Source organism: Alnus glutinosa, chromosome 3 (assembly GCF_958979055.1).
Source record: "Alnus glutinosa chromosome 3, dhAlnGlut1.1, whole genome shotgun sequence".
In the NCBI taxonomy this organism is placed as follows: domain Eukaryota; kingdom Viridiplantae; phylum Streptophyta; class Magnoliopsida; order Fagales; family Betulaceae; genus Alnus; species Alnus glutinosa.
Genome location: NC_084888.1, coordinates 10,190,607 through 10,207,607, shown reverse-complemented (window position 1 = coordinate 10,207,607; position 17,001 = coordinate 10,190,607). Strand labels below are relative to the sequence as shown.

General features: G+C 37.6%; 2 protein-coding genes across 2 annotated transcripts; both read left to right on the top strand.

Annotated features, from left to right (window-relative positions):
* Nucleotides 1–5,522: 5,522 nt before the first annotated feature.
* On the top strand, nt 5,523–7,399 carry LOC133864905 (uncharacterized). Its single transcript, XM_062301347.1, has 3 exons — nt 5,523–5,745; nt 6,526–6,585; nt 6,848–7,399. The coding sequence occupies exons 1-3, from the start codon at nt 5,674–5,676 to the stop codon at nt 7,022–7,024; spliced, it is 309 nt and encodes a 102-aa protein (XP_062157331.1). The 5' UTR covers nt 5,523–5,673; the 3' UTR covers nt 7,025–7,399.
* Nucleotides 7,400–10,541: 3,142 nt separating this feature from the next.
* On the top strand, nt 10,542–16,681 carry LOC133864829 (nuclear pore complex protein NUP35). The gene is made up of 4 exons (XM_062301257.1): nt 10,542–10,745; nt 11,503–12,114; nt 14,992–15,103; nt 16,094–16,681. The coding sequence occupies exons 2-4, from the start codon at nt 11,534–11,536 to the stop codon at nt 16,397–16,399; spliced, it is 999 nt and encodes a 332-aa protein (XP_062157241.1). The 5' UTR covers nt 10,542–10,745; nt 11,503–11,533; the 3' UTR covers nt 16,400–16,681.
* The last annotated feature ends 320 nt before the right edge of the window (nt 16,682–17,001 follow it).

Here is a 17,001-nt window from a genome sequence, read left to right as displayed (position 1 = left end):
GAGATATGCATTGTTTTTCGTTGGAAGAATATAATGCAGTGCCGTCCGCAAAGTACTGCAAATCTGATGACATTCTTGCTGTAAATCCATTTGCATGTATGATGTCTATATTCAACTGATCAGCAAAAAGTAATCATTGGTCAATGGTAGTGGTTGTTAGACAATATCTCCTCAACCTCTCCATCGCATCATCAAGACCAAATCAGATCATCCAATCAGGAAAGACAAATCCCACTAATCACTCACGACAGGAACCAAATCACCTAAACAAGGAAACTACCTCAATCCCGTATATTCTGCACTCTGCAAGGGAACTCATGCTGCTGCCAAATACCATGCAAACCAAGATGGCAACTCCAAGTCTACAAGGAAACTTAATCTCATTCCTGCTATCGACAGATTGTCTCCAACGTTCATATCTCTGTGTATTCCGTGTATAAATATTGTAACACTCACTGTGAATAACATCAAGCATTCTTTGCATCTATTTTCAAGTTCTTACATGGTATCAGAGCCATAAGCCCTTGGACAATGTTGGGCTTTCCCTTCCGATGTTGAACACGTGTTTGGCCAAAAGATGTCACATGTGAGGGGGCGTGTTAAGAGTCCCACATTGCCAAGGTATGCTTGGGTTGTGGGCTTTATAAGCCTTGAGCAAACCTCTTCCCTTAAGGTGCCTTTTGGGAATGAGTAAGGCTCAATGGACGTTATCATGGTATCAAAGCAACCCTAAAGCTCACGCTTTTTTTTTCGATCCTATGGCATCCTCCTCTTCCGCTACCACCTATGTGTTCCCTAACCTCACTCCTTTGGTTTCCCTCAAACTCGAGGGTCCAAATTATATCACTTGGTCTTTTACAGTTGTTCCAATACTGAAAAGCCACGATCTCATGGGCATCGTTGATGGATCCGAACTGTGCCCACCTCAATACCTTCCTTCCACTGCTGAAAAGGAAGAAGTCTTTGTGAATCCTGCCTTTTCCCTTTGGGTTAAGAAGGATCAATTTATCCTCAGTTGGATAAACATTACACTTGCTGAAAGTGTCCTCTCCACCATCTATGGTCTCCAGACCTCTCATCAAGTTTGGAAGTTTCTGGCCACCAAGTTCGCCTCTTCATCTCGCACCAGGATTGCCCAACTTCGTCGACAATTGCAGACCCTCCAACAAGGTTCCAAATCCTGTGCTAAATACGTGAACTTTGCCAAACTTTTGGCTCATCAACTTCCCACCGTGGGGAAGGCCATCGATGACGATGAACTCATCACCTACATCTTAGGTGGTCTACACCCCTCCTTTAATCCGTTCGTGGTCTCTCTCTCCCTTGCCACCAGGGACTCCTCTCTCACTGTTGAGGACTTCCTTACCGAATTGCTATCCATTGAACAACTTATTGACAATCAACAACAATCGATTGGCTCCGACTCCTCTGTTGCACTGCTCTCACACAAGTCAACCTCCACCTCTGCCCCAAGGAAGCATCGCCCCCCTTCTCGCCCCTCCACCACTCGGCGCTTCCCTGCGCCAGTCCAGGCTACACCCCGGACTCCTCCACCACAACAATTCTCTCCCCGCGGTCCCAGCACTCGCCATGCTTCCTCTGCTCCTCGGTACTCTCCTTGCCAGATTTGCGGTAAGACAAGCCACCGTGCCTTGGACTGCTTCCACCGGATGGACTACCCCTACTAGGGGCGTCATCCTCCTGCCCAACTTGCAGCCATGGTGGCTCATAACTCTGACCAACCAGAAGACTCTACCTGGTATGCCGACAGTGGCGCTAATCACCACCTCACACCTGCTCTAGAGAATCTCAATATCCATGAGCCTTACACTGGATCCGACACCATTGCAGTTGGCAATGGCTCAGGTTTGCAAATCACCAACACTGGTTCTCTCACTTTCAATACACCCACAGCAAAGTTACATATGCCCCGTATATTTCACTGCCCTCAAGCCCTTGCAAATCTTTTGTCCATTAATCAATTCTGCAAGGATAATCACTGTTTTTTTATTCTAACTGACTCTCACTATTTTATTAAGGACAAACTCACGGGTCTAACACTTCTGGAGGGCAAGAGTGAAGGAGGCCTTTACCCCATCAACACCTCCAAGGTTGTTCTCCCCAAAACTCGGCTGCTCAGTGCCTTGCTTGGTGTGAAGACCTCTGTCAGTGTTTGGCATTCCCGCCTTGGCCATCCTTCTTCTTCTATAGTTCATGCTCCTTTGAATAAACATCACTTACCATTCACTGGGTCCTTCTCCAATAAAGAAGTGTGTGAGTCTTGTCAATTAGCTAAGAGCAAGCAAATCCCATTTCCCTCTTCCCCTCGTGTATCTACTGCACCTTTGCAGTTAATTCACACCGATGTTTGGTGCTCCCCAGTTGTATCTCTAAGTGGTTTTCGCTACTATGTTATTTTTATTGATGATTATTCACGCTATTCTTGGTTATATCCTTTATCTCTTAAATCTGATGTGTATGTTACTTTCCTAAAGTTTAAATCCTTAGTGGAGAATCAATTCTCTTGCAGCATTAAACAATTACAGTCCGATGGGGGTGGTGAGTTTCTCTCTAAGCACTTCACTTCTTTTCTTGAAACTAATGGAATTTTCCATTGTATCAGCTGCCCATACACAACTCAACAGAACGGACTAGCTGAACGAAAGCATCGCCATGTCGTCGAAATGGGACTCTCGCTGCTTGCACAATCTGGACTTCCTCAGACCTACTGGGTTGAATCATTTCTCACGGCTGCCTTCCTCATCAACAGGCTGCCAACACCACTTCTGCAGCATAGCTCTCCCTACTTCATGCTCTTTAATCAAAACCCCGATTACTCATTACTTCGCACCTTTGGTTGTTTATGTTATCCTCTATTACGCCCTTACACTTCTAACAAATTGATGTTTCGCAGCAAACGGTGCATCTTCTTGGGCTATGGCATGCAGTACAAGGGCTATCGGTGTCTTGACCCCATCTCCAACAAGGTCCTCATCACCAGACATGTGGTGTTCGACGAATCCACCTTCCCTGCCAAACTAGCTTCTCCCATCTCCCCTGCTACCCCCTCCTCTGGCCCTGTCCTCCTCCCTGCTGATGCCATTCCTCCTGCCCTTCATGCCACCGTCACTTCCCCTCTCCCCACCTCTACTCCCTCACTGGCTCATCCCTCCCCTGCCTCCCCACCTGCTCCTCCCTCTCCTCCTCCCAGCTCCCCTCCTTCCTCCCCAACCCAGGTTGTCTCGCCTCCACCTCCTCCTTCCCATCCTGTTCCCCTCCAGGCCTCCTCCCCTCCGGCCCCCCCTCCCCCTTCCCCTGATCCTCTCCCTATGGTCACCCGCTCCAGAACCGGTTCCCTCAAGCCCAAAGACTTCTCGGATTATAAACTCTACTACTCCACCTGTCATCCCCTTAAGGCCCTTTCCACTGTCGTCACCCCCTGATGAGCCATCCTGTTACTCTCAAGCTGCCTCCTCCCCGGATTGGCGTGCTGCTATGGGCCAAGAATTCGATGCCCTCCTTGCCAATGGCACTTGGGCCCTCTGCCCTCGCCCCCGGCATCACAACATCATCCGCAACAAGGTATACTTGGGTTGTGGGCTTTATAAGCCTTGAGCAAACCTCTTCTCTCAAGGTGCCTTTTGTGGAAGAGTAAGGCTCAATGGACTTTATCATAGTATCAGAGCTTCATGGCCTTGGACAATGTTGGGCCTTCCCTCCCGTTGTACACGTGTTTGGACAATAGTGCCACACGTGAGGGGGCGTGTTAAGAGTCCCACATTGCCAAGGTATACTTGGGTTGTGGGCTTTATAAGCCTTGAGCAAACCTCTTCTCTCAAGGTGCCTTTTGTGGAAGAGTAATGCTCAATGGACTTTATCATGGTATCAGAGCTTCAGGGCCTTGGACAATGTTGAGCCTTCCCTCCCGTCAAGCATTCTTTGCATCTATTTTCAAGTTCTTACAGTGGTTTAGTGGCATCAGAGGAATTTTCAATTAATTGGATATGTATAGTGTGAGATTTCAACTATTGAAATAGGAATCCTCAATCGTATTTATATTAATCGTCTTGGGTTTTACTGATGTTCTGATAGGACTGAGTCAAACTATGATTCAGTTGGACTTGAGAGAACTGTTTAAACCCTTCCTATACGACCCCTAACAAGCAAATGGTACTATATATGATCACGTCCTGCTATAATAGTTACGGTCAATTAAACATATATATGTTGTAGCTAATTAGCATGTGAAGCCAAATAGTTTCAGCTTGGTCAATATAAACCACTATAGTCTCAACAATGCATAAATCCCCATTCGATCGTATTGATCTATATATATATATTTTATTAAGGGAGTATCAAGTATCAACCTTAATTATATATGTGCACTTTATGCCCATGCTTCGGTTTCCTAATTAATATTAGTTTAAACCACGGTCATATTGATTTCGATAAAATGCGGACGGATTCGGTGGGAATTTTCTAAATTTTAACATGACAAAAATCAGGTCAATCGATTTTTTTCTTAAAAAAAAAAAAAAAAAAAAAAAACCTCAAACCCCAATATTATTCCAACTCGAGTATAGATTAATATGAAAGCATATATAGATTATATGATGTCGATCCATAAGTGCCAAGGAGGGTAAACTCTAATAAAATTGGTCAAAGAGATTGTAGAAAATTGCTTCTCTATACCTATAATTTATTTGAAGGTACAACTCCGTTAATGTCTTGTAAAATATTAGAATAACACTGAATTAATGTTAATCGACTATCTTTTATGAAATACGATCTTTTTTATTTTATGGTCAAAATTTAAAGTTGATATATTTAACAATGTATATGAAGTGAATATTAACACTTTTTTAAAAAAACACTTAATTAAATAATATAAAATTATATAAACTAATCTGACTATAAAATAGAGAGATATATCTTTGTCCATGTTTCACCAGATATCGATCGATCGATACTACTTTTATTTCTGTTACCGTCGAAAATAAGTAGCTAGCTTAATTAATTAATGCAGCCCATTGAGCCGACAATGGCTAGGCCTAGCGCATCACAAAATGCAAGGCTCCTACTCGATCCTTGGCTTTCGATCTTTTTCGTCTCAATTAACTCATCACCAATCAAATGACATGCATAATTTGGATTCAAATTCGTATAAATATAGGCAGTTGTACGTACGTTTCACCAAATTTAGAGCTATATATATATATAAATGTAAAAGCTCAAATTAATTAATCGTCTGCACTGGACCAATTAAATCATATAAATCTACTTGTTATCTTGAAAAAGATTGAGCCCACGAGTTGAAGATGAAATTTGTACACGAGAGGCACGGGATGTACGTGAGTGAGAGGGATCAGAGTTGGCTTCTTTGCTCTTTAACCTCAAATTTCCACAATGAAAATCAAGTGAGTCCGTGAGTATAATAAAATCCCATTAACTATTTCCTGTTTTAGAGATCTATATATATATATATATATGTATGTATATATATATAAAGAGAGAGAGACATATATAAGTCTGAATATTGAAGGCATGCACGTCTAGATGATCACTAGCATGACATTGTTGGTGGTGATCGATGGGCAGCAATTGGTACCCAATTAGCTAGTTTGATAAAGAGATTTGGGCTTCTGGGCTAGCTAGCGAGCTGTACGTGTGTATATGGCTAACATCTGTTGCTCCATCGAAATGGAGCCTAAGACTTTGAATCAAGGCCAACTTAACCGTGCCAGGGTACATAATTCTCTTTTTCTCGTTTCTTATATATTCAACCTGATCTATTGCATGCATGCATGCATTAGTTTTTATGCTTAATTACAATGGTATATATATTTATATATATATATTGCTAATCCTAGCAATTAATTCCTTAGAATATGATTTGTTTTAAGTTGATTATCTTTATCGATGGATAGAACTACAGAAGATACTCTAAAATTAACCCTCTTCACATTGTATATATTTAAGTAATACAAGGCAAAAATGACGTCTACCAGCTTGTCTTTGTTTTAACTAAAGCACATATATATTTTGATTTTTGATTAGCTACTTTTTTAGGTAAGCACAAGGCTTATGTATTCATTTTTATTTTTTTTTGGTGGTTTAAGAAAACAATAAAAAAAAATAAAAAAATATTTAAAGAAAATAGAACGAGAATAAAATAGAAAAATCTGTTGAAGCTTGTATTGAAAAAGTAATAAGTACTAAATTTAAGTAGAAAATTATGCTTTTTGGTTAGTTGAAATGCATAACACTGTTGGCCGGAGATCATCTAAGATTATATATAGACCAAATTCTAAGCTAATAGAAGAATCATATTTATCCATGTTTTACTGCACATGAAAATCTGATGGCTCGCCAATTGATCGATGGCAAAAGGGATCAGTAAACAAGAGAAAATCCTTTTTCAAAAGGAAAAACTCTTGAGATTGTTTCATTTGTACCTTTAAAACCTTGTCAAACAATCATCCCGATCTCAACAAAGCCTTAATATTTTGAGTTTTGTTGAAGCAGGAAGTGGCTGCAGATGTTCAAAAGAAGGAACCAAATGAAGCGTCGACTGTATTCATTGAGGTGTGCTTGCTTCTATGCATACAGATACTTCTAATGTATTATTTGTTATACAACTATTATACAATTAAGATGATAAGGTAATGAAAATTAGCATTTGATTCAACAAGCTAAGGGTTAGTAAAAATGAAAAATCAATGACTGATTTTATTACTATGTTATTTCAGTTATACAACAGTCGTATAAAAATCTACTAAATAAGATTTATCTTAAATTTAAGAATTCCATTTTCACTAACATGCTGCTTACAAAATTGTGTATGGAGGGATCGACACCATTGGTTGCAGTAAATGATGTAGAGGGAAACCAACTTTACAAGGCTGTTGAGTGCGAGGAGAAGGCTAACGTTATTGAAGTACCTTGCCAATGTTCTTACACTACTACCAATGTGGAATCCCCGGACCATGGGAAGCTTAGGGAACCACTTTCGGCCCCATTTTGAAGCTACGTACCTATTATATTTTCAAACCCGTTTAACAATTTCATGTCTCATTGACATTTGATACGACATGTTTTAAGTAGTTTACAAAGTTAAAAGTGTAAGCCGACTGACCACTTAAAATATCGTCATGTTAGATGATGTGATATGAGTGTGAAGTGTAGCGTTATTTTAAATTATATTTGTATGATGAAGTGATCTAGACCTGCAATAAAACTATTTTATGATAGAATGACAAATTTATTGAGAGGTGTTTATTGGGCACCGACGCGTATCATTGTAGTAGAGCTAGATTAACTTTCTAAACACTCATTTTAGATACATGTAATCCCTCCATCCTCTATGTAAGGGCAATCAATATATGGTCACATGCTAATGAAACGTAGTTCAATAATGGAGCTTGGGTTAAATTTGAGGCAAATTAAGCTTAGTTGCTAATGTTAAGAAGAGTCCAAATGGTGCATTCCGAATGACCCAACGTATGAGAAACAAACTAAACATGAGGCCAGGGCAGAGATTTAGGAGATATCATGGACCAGGATCAAATTGCTCCTTTTCTTCTTCTTTTTTCCTAGCAAGAGGAGGTATTTGTATATAGATGACGAATTTATCACCTCTTGATGTGTCCCATAGAGTCATAGACCACGAATAGAGACTATTTAACACAATTTTCGCATTATTAGTAAGTTGTCTACTGTTAAAGTATGGATTAAATGATTAAATTTACTTATTTCTATCAATTTAATTAAACTTTTGTGACAAGTTAGTGGTAATTTAACATGGTATCAGAGCCACACGTCATGAATACGAACTCTAACTCCACAATTCACTTTTCATTTCAGTTAAACATTTCACTTGTTGGGACTCACCTATTAAAATGTAGTTTGAACCCACATGTGAGGAGAGTGTTAAAATATTGATTAAATGATTAAATTTACCTCTTTCTATTAGCTTAAGCTTTTGAAATAAATGGTAATTTAACACCTCCAATGCATAAAAATTATTTCCAGAGCATCTCCTTCAACAAAAACATTTTAAAACCCCAAATTTTTGTTGAATTCCGCAACTCTTCAAACTGCAAAAGCTCTAGCTATCGCCGGGTAAAAAATGTTAGGCTTTGAGGAGCACATAGATGCCAACATCTTCCCTTCATGATCTCTTGCAATTGCACCCACCAAATCTTCTTTTTTGATTTGTTAATCGTTGCATGCCAGTTTACCTTTACCACATAGGAGCACATAGATATGGCCGGAGGTGGTGGCCGAATCACCCCATGGCCTTGGGAGTAGTTCAGCCACCCCCATTTGGCCAAAGGGGATGATTTGTTTTTTTTTATGAATTTATAGGGATATTTTTGTCTTATTACATTTTGTTTAGATCATGTCTTGGAGGTATATTGACAATTTTTTTATAGTTTAGGAGGGACATTACCTCAATCTAAACAAATTTGGAAGGACATTATAAATTGAATGGTAATTTGAGGGGTATGTGACTTTTTCCTAATATTTTGTTTTGTTTCAAGCGAGTTTAGGGTACTTCAGAGCATTCACAATGAGCTTTTTAAAAGTTATTCAAATTTAACTCTAAAAATTTACTTTTATTGAGTTAGCTAATCACTTTTTTAAACTGTCAAACAACAAACTCTTTAAATAATTTCTCTACTTTAAATACTTTTTTTTTTTTTTTATTAATAAAGTTAACTGTCAGAAGCATTCAATGCATTACATTCTTTTTTCTTTTTTTTTGACATGTCCACACAAGAGAGGGGGATTCGAACTAGTGACATTCACTTCATGAAGCGTGATTCCCAGTCGAGACTCTTCCTTTGGAGGCCGCACATCTTTCCGTGGCAAAGGTGCTTCTTCTAGCAACCGTGGCTGAGGATCCTACTTCAACAATGATGCTCCTTCTTCCAACCGGTTTATATGTCAATTTTGTGGTTGAATTGGCCACACCACTGCTCGATGCTACCAAAAGTTGAAATCTGTCCGATCTACATTCAATTTAAGCCAAACATTTTGAAGCATTCAATGTAAAAAAAAATATTAAAAAATTATTACATTCACTTTTTTGGCTTTTTGATAAGCATTATTAGTAGACTCACCAAAATAGCTTTTTGGTGAGCCAATTTGTTGAAATTGTGCAAAATGAGTCCCTAGCAGCCTCACCAATTTGGTGAAATTTTTTTTCTGTGCGTGAACAATACTCACCAATAATAGTGATCACTGTTCACTAACCAAAATAATAAAAAATTATTAAATTTTCTCTCTCTTCATTTTTTTTTTTAATTTCTCTCTCATGTATCACACACAACCTTTATTTTGAAAAAGATTATTTAAATGAAATAGTGATAGTGGACAAGTAAAATTGTGAGGCTGCTGGGGGTGCTTTAAAAAAGTAAATAACTAAAATAGAGAAAAATGATTTTTTTTTTGCTATTTTAACTATTTAAAATTTCGTGAAGCTACTAAAAATGGTTACTTTGATAAAGAGCTTGTTATAAATGATAGTTTTTATGGTGAACTCAGTGAAAAAGAAAAATTATCTCAGCCGTCCCTAGAGAAAAAACTCTCAGAAAACAGATCTGAGAGGAAGAGGGAGCAAATCTGCTCCCTTTGCCTCTCATTTTCCTTTTCTAGTCCCTAGTCCCCGCTCCTACCCTCCCCCTCTCATTCTGGTTTTTTCTTTTATTTGTAGGTGTTCTCTGACCAGATAAGCAATTTTAGCTTCTCCACTATGCATTTGTCCATCTACCTCCGTGTTGTACAATTCATCTCCTCCATGGCCACTGCTACTGTTTGCTGGTTGTGTTTTTGTTTTGAATAAGAGTTTTTTTCTCCATAGATCTGCCTTAATGGATGATATATAGTATGAAGGTAGTTAGTCAGGTGTGAGAGGTTATCTTTTACGGCCTGGATAGTTCGGTGTAAGGGGTTATCTCTCACGATTTGGGGACCAGAATCCTCTTCAGTTGAGAGGAATTGGAGAGGAGCCAGTCAATTATAACTAAGGGTATTTTTGTAATTTCACATCATCGTCTCCAGTTGAAAATCAACCGGAGAGGATCCTGTTGCACGGTTTGGATAGTTTGGTGTGAGGAGTTTTTTTTCTTGGCTGGTTTAAATAATCTTTTATAGGATATTTAGCTACCATTATCTTAGATATAGTCTGCTCGGAGCAGATATGCTCTTTATCTATTTTTGTACGTGGGTTAACGGAAGATGAAAGTCATAAATAGTACTTTATTGTAAGAATTTTATTTGTATCTATGACTTTATAATATCATAGGATGTGGTTATGATTTTACAGAATTTTATGTTTTGTGATATAAAAGCTTTATACTTGTGATTTTTGATTAATAAAATACTCAGATCTTTCGATATATATATATATATATATATATATATATATATGATAGTTTTTATGATTTTATTAAAAATTTAGAAAAGAAATCAAATATAAAGAGCTGAGTGGTCACCTAAAGTAACCTCTCTACGCTCGCTACAAGACCAATGCTGATGAGGGAGGGTATTTCAGTCAGCTCAGTAAAACCCATGAAGTTGATTGAAGATCAAATTTGAATTGAAATAGAGTAGTTAGGGTTTTGTTCCATTTGGAGCAGCTATGTTCTCAAACTTTTGGGAGGGAAAAAGCCAAAAGAAAGCCCCGACGCAAAAACGCCTTCTACGTTTCATAAACCCTAACCGGTCCCAAATCTCGACAGGTACTCCCTATCTCTCTCTGATTTCCGTTTGGTTGCCGAGAAAACGCAGGAAATGAAAAGAAAAAAAAACTGTGAATTGTTTATTCCTTTGTTTCAATCTTGAAATTCCAGTCTCTCTGTTTAGCTTCGGAAGAAAGGTTAGCGCTAATTCTTGGTTTATTTGAGGTGATTTTGCATTTACTGTTGGGCTTTCTGGGTAACAAGACGTAGGAAAAAGTTGTGGATGTTAAATTTGATTGATTGCGACTCTGATAGTATAGAGTTCTCCGCTTAGCTAGTGAGTCGAGTATTTCTTAGGTTCTAGATGGTTCTCTTGTTTTCTTTTTCATTTTCTGCTCATTTATTGAGGAATTTTAGCTTCCAGAGCCTGGATTTCCGCAGCTAATTCTTAGCTGATTTATTTAAATTCTCTAGTGCATATTCTAATTAGTTATCGATGAAATTTAGCCTCCGAAGCTGGACTTGCTTTGCTGCTTCCTCACCACTCTTAGAATATACGCGTGTAGTCCTTGTTCAATTAATGAAAATTTACATTTCTGAGAAAATGGAGAAACGATTAAAAATTTAAATTATTTGATAGTATCTATTTATTATATGAGGAATGAACATAATAATTCTTTGGAATATATCTATTTGTGACCTCAGGAATGAACATATGCCACTAAATTGAGACTAAAATCTTTGCTCTGGTCTACATGAGTTTGTATCTTTTTGTTATTTAGAACAATGGGGTAAGTAGTTCGTTGTTGGTTTGCAGAGGCTGTATTTCATTCTAAAAATATTGAAAGATGAGCACAACAGTACAGAGAACTCCCAGATCTGGGAGAAATTCATTGTTTTTCCAAGATTTGGCATCTCCTGTTTCTGCGCGGAGAGGAAAGTTTTCAACTCCAGGCCAGGCAGCTGCGGTATCTGCTCTATGGCGTGAGAATTTTTCAGGCTCAGATCTTCCTCCTCCTCCTGTTTTCACATTGGAAGACCGCTCAGATTTTTCCCCTGAATCTGGAATTCCAGATTACCCATTATCTCCAGAAGTCAAATCGGACCCCAGAACTCCAATCCAGAGTTCTGGTCGAGACTTCTCGGCTTCAGGGAAAGGCAAATCAGAGGCAAGCACTTCTTATGCCATAATGGGTGCACAGCAAAACCAACAGGGTTCATCAGGTTTGAGTTGGTGGTCGCCTACAACACCTGCAAAGAGTGGCAGTGAGCAAGATGAGAAAGGAAAGAATTCACCTGTTGAAGGTGTGGTCCAGCCTGTTGCGTTGATCACCCTTCCGCCCCCAAGGGAAGTTGCAAGACCAGAGATACAGAGGAATTGCTTGCCTGCAGGGAACCTCAATGAGGAAGAATGGGTTACTGTTTATGGGTATTGTTTTATTCTTTTCTTTTGTCTTTTATGGTTTTACCTATTTATTGTTTGGCTTTAATCTCTCTTCATCCTGGCATCTTCTATATGTAGTTCAGAGCTCTACAAAGGATGCATATCAAGGGAGATTTTCTATAATGTTTGACACACATTCTTTTGTTAATTGTGATTTTCTGAGTTTATATGCTTATGCCTTGGTTGATAGAGTTTGGTTTTATCCTGTCTGACATTAAAGAAGGAGATCCAACTATAGATAACAAGCACTGGTGCGATGGTTAAGCACAACGTGATTGCAAATTATTTGAAAATTAAATTGTAGTCTTCATTTTTCTTTTTAGTTGCTTTTTGGCATGAGCAATTGTGTCATCAATGGTGATTTTTGGTTTATCAGTGCAATTACTTTTGACTGCAAAATTTATATGAAGCAGGCTACATGTTATACATATTTATTTTACTTGGGATGAAGATTCACTTAAGTGAACTTCCTCGTTAATAGTAACTTGGGATTGAAGTATTTTTCTCAAGATGCAGGACCACTAGGTGGAGATGAAGAACTGTAGCCAATAGATGATTTCCACTGATAGTCTCAACGCTTTAAACTTGAATGAAGATGGATTCTTGAATATGATATTATTTTTGCATTTTGACATGCTCGAAACACTTTTGAAGTTATATGAGTTACATAAGTTCTTATGTCATTAAAAAAAAGAAATACTGTATTTATTGTTGCTATTCCATATATTTTTAGAGAGCACAATCACATGGAAGTTCCATTGGTTGTTAAACAAAGTTAAATTTGATTTGCTTATGGCAGTTTCTGCTTTATCTTATACAGTCTTATGCATGCTAGACCTTTTGTATAATTCATTTCCTCACGGGTTTATAACACTATTAGCTCTTTGGGATCTTACAACTTGTAGTTTACTTGAGCAAAGTAAAATAGTGATCTTATTCTTGTTTGGTTCATTGGCTTTATACTTCCTCTTATGTTTAAGATATAAAAGAACAAGCGGAACTTTGATCTCAATGGTTGTCAGTGGGAAAATGACCTCTTCTTGATCTGGATTCATTGAGAGCAGAACAACATGAGTTTACTTTTCTATCAAGTAGCAAGAGACTAAATGTTCCCCTTTGATTTGTTCAATGATTTTTAATTCCCATAACAGCGTTGTTGATTGGTCTCTAGTTGAATGCTGTGCTGATTTCTGTAATATTTTTTTACAATTCCTACAAGCTAGTGTGTGGTATGCCACACTAAAGTTTTAGAATTTTTTATAGAACTAGATCTAAATGAGATATCCATGCCAAATCAGTATTTCTCTTTTTCAGAACTGGTTCCAAGTACGAAGAATTTGTAAGAATCCCTCATTTTAAAGTCACTGTTAGTTCCATTTCAAATAAAACTGAGATAACTCTATTAGTTTAGCATGAAGTGGTAGAAAATCATGTACACATGGGAATTTATATTATGTGGCTTAGAAGTTAGGAGTAGGTTGGCATTGGGGAAATTGGCTGCAGGGGGATCTCGGAATCTTAATCAAGGAATATAGTAAAGAGAAAACCTATAATAAAACGGAGGAAATGAAAGAAGGAAATAGAAGGCTCAAATAGTTGTGGTCAGAAAATGAAGGTACAAGATAGGTATAGGGTTATGAGCTGGATGTTGATGAATGGTGATTTAGATTGAAATGGCTCGTTAGTTGACTATATGGTGCTTATTCTTATGTGTTTTTAGAGTATTAAACCAAGAAGAGTTTTCAGTTCAAAGTTGAGGAAGACGCAGAGGGTTGAATGAAGGCGAAGAATTGACAATAACAAAATGATTAAGCCCATCTCAGATAAACCCTTTTGAAAATATTGTAGCAAAAAAATTTGTCCTTTTTTTTTTCTTTCCATATTATGTTTTTCCCAAGGTGATAATATAGAAACTAAGGTTATGTTTGTTAAAATTTTTGTTTTATGTCTTTCGTTTTCTGTTCTCAAAGCAAAAACATTAACAAACAACCTAAAACACAAAACACTTTTCAAACACTGAAAAACACTTCTCGGACAATAGATACCAAATGGATTTTCATGTGTCCCTCACTACTAACACACTTTTCAAAACGAATCACAAAACACTTTAAAACATCACACACCTTTAGATAGGAATGTTTTGAAAACACATGCTCATTTTTTTAGGTGTGGAGGCTGCCTTGTTACGTATAGAATTTTTTTTTTTTTTTTTTTCTTTCTAAAAATAAAGTGGAGGCTGGGCTCCAAAGGTGGAAGCTACCGGATTTGTGCGACGACCACCATGGGGGCTACTGATCTGCCTGATGGCTGATTTGCTTGCCAGCCTCCATTTGGCCCAAAATTTGTTTAGGAAATTGAGAAGTTTTTTTGAAAGGAAAAAAGCTGAAGGCTGTTTGAAAAGCAAAAAACTGAGAAGTGTATTAATCTTTTGTGGAACCCACAAACAACACTTTTTTAAATGTGTCCCTAACCAAAAATAGTTTTTAATTCCGCGTTTCAAGAACTCTTTTCAAAACCCAAAACACTTTTAAAAAACTTTATGAAAGAGGCTCTAAATGGTTCCTTGTTATATGGGTTGGTAAATCTGAGAATTGAAGCATTTTTTAGGCTTCTACTTTCTGTATACATAATGGACAAGAGATTCAAGGTCAAACACGCCTCATGGTGTTTTCCACCTTTGAAACGTGAGGTTCTACTGTTTGAAACATCTAGGTCTGCCTCTAAGCATCTTACTTGAGGCTTAAACCCTTTAAAGCTATTTTTTTTTTTTTTTTTTTTTTTAATTCCCTTGGTTGTTCATTATGTAAGTATATAAAATGTGCTTATTTATTGGTCTTTAATACTGTTCTTCTTTCTTTCCAGGTTTTCCCCCGCTGATACAAATTTAGTATTGAGGGAGTTTGAAAAGTGTGGTGTGATTTTGAAACATGTTCCTGGTCCAAGAGATGCTAACTGGATGCACATTCTATATCAGGTTCTTATTCTTTCCTCTTGTTTCAAGTTTGATAAATATGGCTTCTTTTATTCAACATCAGCAATCTCTTTATTCCAGCTTTTCTTGGGGCCTTAGGTGTTACTGTAACTCTGTCTAGTTGAAAACTTACTAATGAGAAGTGTATGCCGAATGGACTTAAATTAACTAAGAAGGCGATAAACTTAAAATCTCCTTGATTTTTTTGTTTTTAAAAATCTGGCTGAACATAGTGAATTGTAGTTTTTGTTTTCTTTGGACACTTTTATTTCGTGAAGGCGTTCTCCTTTGTAAAAAAATTTGCTTGGTTTTGATTTGCTAAATATGGAAGAACTGCTACCTATTCTTTTCGTGTTCAAAGCTGGCATCTTGTTAGCTGGATGCTCCTGTGGATTTTATGCAAATGCACCAATGGTCAATAGTGACTGTTCTATTTTATATGCTCATTAACTCTATTCTTGAACCATCTACCACTTTGATGGCGCCCACATGTACAAAGTAGGATCATGTACTCATGATTTGCATAGAAAGTATTTCCTAAATTTTCTTGTTATTATATCTGAAAAATTAATTTTATAAGCACATGAAACCACTAATGTTATTCAATTCAGTACATTAGAAAATGATACCTCCACGTTTTGTACTTAAAATGTCTTTATTACAACTAAAGTACACAGACTATCAAGATGAAATTGGATTTTCAAGATCTATCTTCTACCAATATTGGCTTTAATTCACTTGTTGCATGTGACATATAATATGTGAAACTTGATATGGACAACCTAGGGAATTGTTCAGTTAAGGATTTTTAAAGTACTTTTATTGCTAACACAAGAAAAATTTGCCTCAAAATCCAGACAAAATCAAGCTGGTATTTTCCTAATCTGTTGTAGGGGTTATAGTATGCATCTGCTGCCTTCATTTTTTTTTTCTTTTCAGTTTTTGGGGTTTACCCAAAGTTTTACTGATTTGGTTGCTTTATTGTTGGCGCAGAATCGCTTTGATGCCCAGAAGGCCCTTAACAAAAATGGCACGCAAATTAATGGGGTACTAATTATAGGTGTGAAGCCATTGGATCCAATGCAACGCCAGGCTTTGAATGAAAGGGTTAACATTCAGGGATTCATGCCTTTACCCCCTCCGTCCGCAAAATTCTCAGAGCTGAATACATTGAGATCCCCTTCTCGCCCTTACTATCTTCAAAATGGCAATACTAATGCGCGGCAGTCAGCAGGTGCCATTGCTTCCCCTACAAAATCTTTGGCGTCCAAAATCATGGATTTGATGTTTGGAGTTTAGACCGGTCTTAAGGGTTTTTATTTTTATTATTTGGCCATTTTGTTTCAATCAAATATGCAGCCACTCAGGCAATTGAATTATGAGATGAGAGTTTCAGCACTTGTAAGCTTGAAGCGGGTTTTCTTTTCCCCTTTTGTTCTCCAAGTGAGAAATGTTTGATATATTTTTTTTCTTAAAATTCTACAAGACTTTGTTGTACCATTCACTTCGAGGTCGATATGTGACAAGAGATGTAAACATTTGGAATTTCTAATGTGAGAGCAGAGATGCGTTACAATATAATTTTTTTTTCTAAGCTAATTAATTGACTCTGGAAAAAAAAAAAGAAAAAAAACATTAGTGGTTTCATGTGCCTGAATTGTCTGTCAAGGTTGCAGGAGGCTTCCCACAAAAATGACGGGGCGAAAGAAAGGGAGCGCATTCCGAATGTTAGCATTTCGGCTCGTCTTCTTTATGATGTAATAACAAAAAAGTTGAAACAATCCCTGGTCTATAAGTTCACTCGTCTAAACCTCTTCGCTGTTGTTTGAAGAAGACGGCCGCACCGTATAAAGCAGAGTCCACCTGCCGGCCTTGCCGTATTCCTTCATCACCCAAACTTG